This window comes from Vanessa tameamea, chromosome 24 (genome assembly GCF_037043105.1).
Source record: "Vanessa tameamea isolate UH-Manoa-2023 chromosome 24, ilVanTame1 primary haplotype, whole genome shotgun sequence".
NCBI classification, from domain to species: domain Eukaryota; kingdom Metazoa; phylum Arthropoda; class Insecta; order Lepidoptera; family Nymphalidae; genus Vanessa; species Vanessa tameamea.
In genome coordinates, this window is record NC_087332.1 from 4,911,945 (window position 1) to 4,915,577 (window position 3,633).

A 3,633-nucleotide genomic window follows, 5' to 3' on the forward strand; every position below is an offset into this window, starting at 1 on the left:
CCAAAACTATGAATACTGGCTGTATTGCAATTTGAAGGCTGTATGATCCAGATTTATAAAAAGGCTAAGGCATGGTAGGCAAGTATTATAGTCTAAGATCCTCCTGCAGAATCAGTGTACCCATCGTGTCTTTGCTAAAAACTAAAGTTTTACACATATTTATTAATAGGAGAATTTATATCTAACAGGTTGCCTATCAAAATTTGGCCGCTAGTATTCTTAATTAAATTATTAATAATTCTTATTCCGTCAAAAATTTAATTGACTTGTTTTTTCAATAAAATATCGTCCACTTTACGGCAACACCTATAAAGACTGAAAAATCATGGTTGCCGTTGCGCATCTGGCCGCACCTCTTCGCAACCAGGTTTACACAGGTATTATTTTGTTACGTTTATACACTCACAACGTTCATTCATAATTTATATATCAAATTACAGCTATTTTTTTCTGTTTATTATGATATACGGTTGCCTAATTTAATCTGGCCGCAAATAAGGGTTGCTGGCTGTTAAAGATAGTAATACAACAATAATATTATTAATTCTTAGACTTATTATTTTAATGTTTTATTAAACAATCATTAATTACTATAATTAAAATATTAGTATTGTATGTAATGGTTGGTACGGTTTGTGAAATTAAATTTAAAGTATATATTGGATTACGATTTTCGTTATCTCAGCTTACATACGGACCCGTATTACATTTATTCCAAAATAAACCATCACACGCTGATGAGGCATTTTCGACAATCTATTTTGGTATTTAAAGTGATATGAATAAGGTCTACTTTAAAAGCTACGAATGCGTTTGATAATCTCTTTGTTTTATGTATTAAGGTATGACAAAGGGCCTTGTTAAACGTGATTAATGAAATAAGGGTGGTTAATATACTTTACTCACGTTATTTATGTAATATAAAAGGTTTTTTTAATTATAAGTAGAAGCGTAAAGTGGAAAGACAATGAACGAAATTGATTACATCATAATAATAAACCAGAATTATTCTCGAATGTAGAAATTGTCAATCAGTTGAACTACAATACCGATCATAAAATGCTTAGAGGTAAATTATACTTAGAAGTACCAAAAGTGTCAAGAACAAATATTCATAAAACTAAAAATCAATTACTTTAACAATACCGGATTTTTTTGTAAACACCTTAGAAACTAATTTAAATAGATTACAAAACATAGAAGGAATTCAAGAAAAATACGATGCCTTAGAAAAAGAATTAAAACAAATAAAAAATAACATCATACAAAATGAATCGACAAAAGCCAAAGTAGAACCGAATGCCAGAAACTTAATTAACGTTAACGGAGCACAACTCAACCATCTAAGATTTGCAGACGATCTGATACTTATTTCAGGCGATGCGATAGGCTTGCAAGAAATGCTAGAACAACTTGTATTTGAAAGCGAAAATATTGGACTCTCCATGAACACCTCAAAAACGAAACTGATGACTAACGTTGAACAAATTCCAATTGTAGTTAATGGTTCAAATGTTGAATACGTGGAGTAATACACGTATCTTGTTCAAATAATATCTCCAAAAGACCTAACAACTAAAGAAATAACTAACAGAATTAATCTGTCCTGGAAAAGGTACTGGTCTTTAAAAGAAGTAGTAAAAAATCCCGATGTACCTCTTAAATATAAGAAAAAAATATTTGACTCGTGTATTCTACCCGTTATGACATATGGATGCCAAACATGGAGTTTAACGGAACATAACATACGCAAACTAGAGATTTGTCAGCATGGTATGGAGAGAAGTATGCTCAATGTTAAATTAAAAAACAAAATAAAACTAAAAACAATTCGGAAGCAAACCGGAGTTACAGATGTGACATATTACATCAAAAAACTAAAATGGAGGAGGACGGGTCACATGATGAGAAACAAAAAGGATAAATGGACCAAGGATATAACTGAATGGTATCCAAGACAATACAAAAGAAAGAAAGGAAGACAACGTCGCAGGTGGGAAGACGACATAAAAAGAATAGCAGGTTTTACATGGAGAAGAAAGACACAAGATCGTACTTTGTGGCAAGCTTTAGGGGAGGCCTATGCTGGGAAGCAAGACAATCTTGGCGAAACTGGTGTCAAATATTAAAATTTCGTATTTAAGAAAGAAACGTATTATGGAAGATTGTTAAATAAAGCCTATTATTATTATTATTAAAAGCGTAAAGTAGCAGCATGTATGTGTAGCACTGCTCGTACTTTGAAAAGACATTTTCAAGGTCAATTTTTTAATGTTAAGGTGTAACTGTTCGGAATGTTGATTCAACCGAGAAAAACCGCCAAGAAAAACATTGTACATGTAATAATAGTATACAATTATATTTAAATCAATATAAAAAAAATCTTTATTCAAGTATATTCATAAAAGCGTTTTTGAATCGTTATGCTACGAAGAGAGGTAAGAGGAGAACCTGTCAGAAACTCGGTAGTCACTCTTTTTCAACATTTTCATTACATAGTATGTCAGTGTAGTACAATTAAACGTATACAATATACATATCCTGTCACTCATTCAAAATCACCAAGACCACAAATTACTAAGACCACTTTTTTTATCTTTAATATAATTTCCTATTGAGTATTATGCCTTATTTATCAATGTTTTTTTAACATCAGCTTTAATTTCTTTATTAGGCCAAATTAAAAATAACACCAAGTTCTTCTATCATTTATATAACTGTACAGTATACTATCCCTTACTAATTATTTCCTTTTATTCATAAGTTTTAAATTTTACGCTAAATTTAATTTAATAAAAAATATTCTGCGGAATTTTAGTGTAGAATCGAGTCCTCTCCTTATAAGGAAAATGTTTGGAGCATGTGTTGGTTGGCGGATACACACGGGGCAGTTTATTTCTACTGACTCAAGCAGCCTTTCTTACGATGTTTTCCATCACAGCTGAGTATGAAATGAATTATAAACACAGATAAAGCCCATGAAAATTGCTTCTATCGAGAAATTCTCATTAGTTGAGGAGTTAGGAAGTTGGCAGTGCTAATACTCCTGAACTTAGTTTGTTCTTTGGTTCTGCGCGTGATCGTCGTCCAGTGGAGTCAATCAAGACTTTCCATCATCTTACGGGAATTGAAAAATAGAGAGTGCACTTATTTTAGTGCATAACATTGTGCACTAAAACATCACCAGTGAAATTATGTCAACGGTTTTATTATATTTTAAGGATTGTCTACGAGGAAGCATAATATACAATATATATGTTATATATAGTTTCGATACAAAATGTTACAACGAGAAATATAAAAAATAACTTTCCATAAACCTATTACAGAAACATAAATAATCTTCATAATATAAGCGCTATATTTTCGAAGCAAACTAGTACATAGTATTTATGAAACTCCACGGGTCTGTCGTAAACAGGAATTATTAAATATGTTGTTTGTACTACATTGTTTTAATATTCCTTAATATCTATATCGTTTTAGGGTTCCGTTTTGATATATATGTTTTTTATTGTTATTATGAATATACTTTGTTGTATATCACAAGATATGAATACAAAAAATACTTAGGACTAAAAAAATAATGATGTGTTGTACAACTGTCATTGGTAGGCGAATTGTCACTGTCAC

The 3,633-nt window shown here is 31.0% G+C and overlaps 1 protein-coding gene across 1 annotated transcript; it reads left to right on the forward strand.

Annotated features, from left to right (window-relative positions):
- The first annotated feature begins 325 nt into the window (after positions 1–325).
- LOC135194102 (uncharacterized) lies at positions 326–1,532 on the forward strand. Its single transcript, XM_064218728.1, has 2 exons — positions 326–377; positions 1,171–1,532. Exons 1-2 carry the CDS (start codon positions 326–328, stop codon positions 1,530–1,532), a joined length of 414 nt encoding a protein of 137 aa, XP_064074798.1.
- Positions 1,533–3,633: the final 2,101 nt, after the last annotated feature.

Excerpts from the sequence above, each read along its gene's own strand:
- LOC135194102 (XM_064218728.1), top strand. The coding sequence starts at position 326 with ATGGTTGCCGTTGCGCATCTGGCCGCACCTCTTCGCAACCAGGTTTAC. Across the intron at positions 378-1,170 it reads TCGCAACCAGGTTTACACAG|AAACTAATTTAAATAGATTA; the intron begins GTATTATTTTGT and ends TAAACACCTTAG.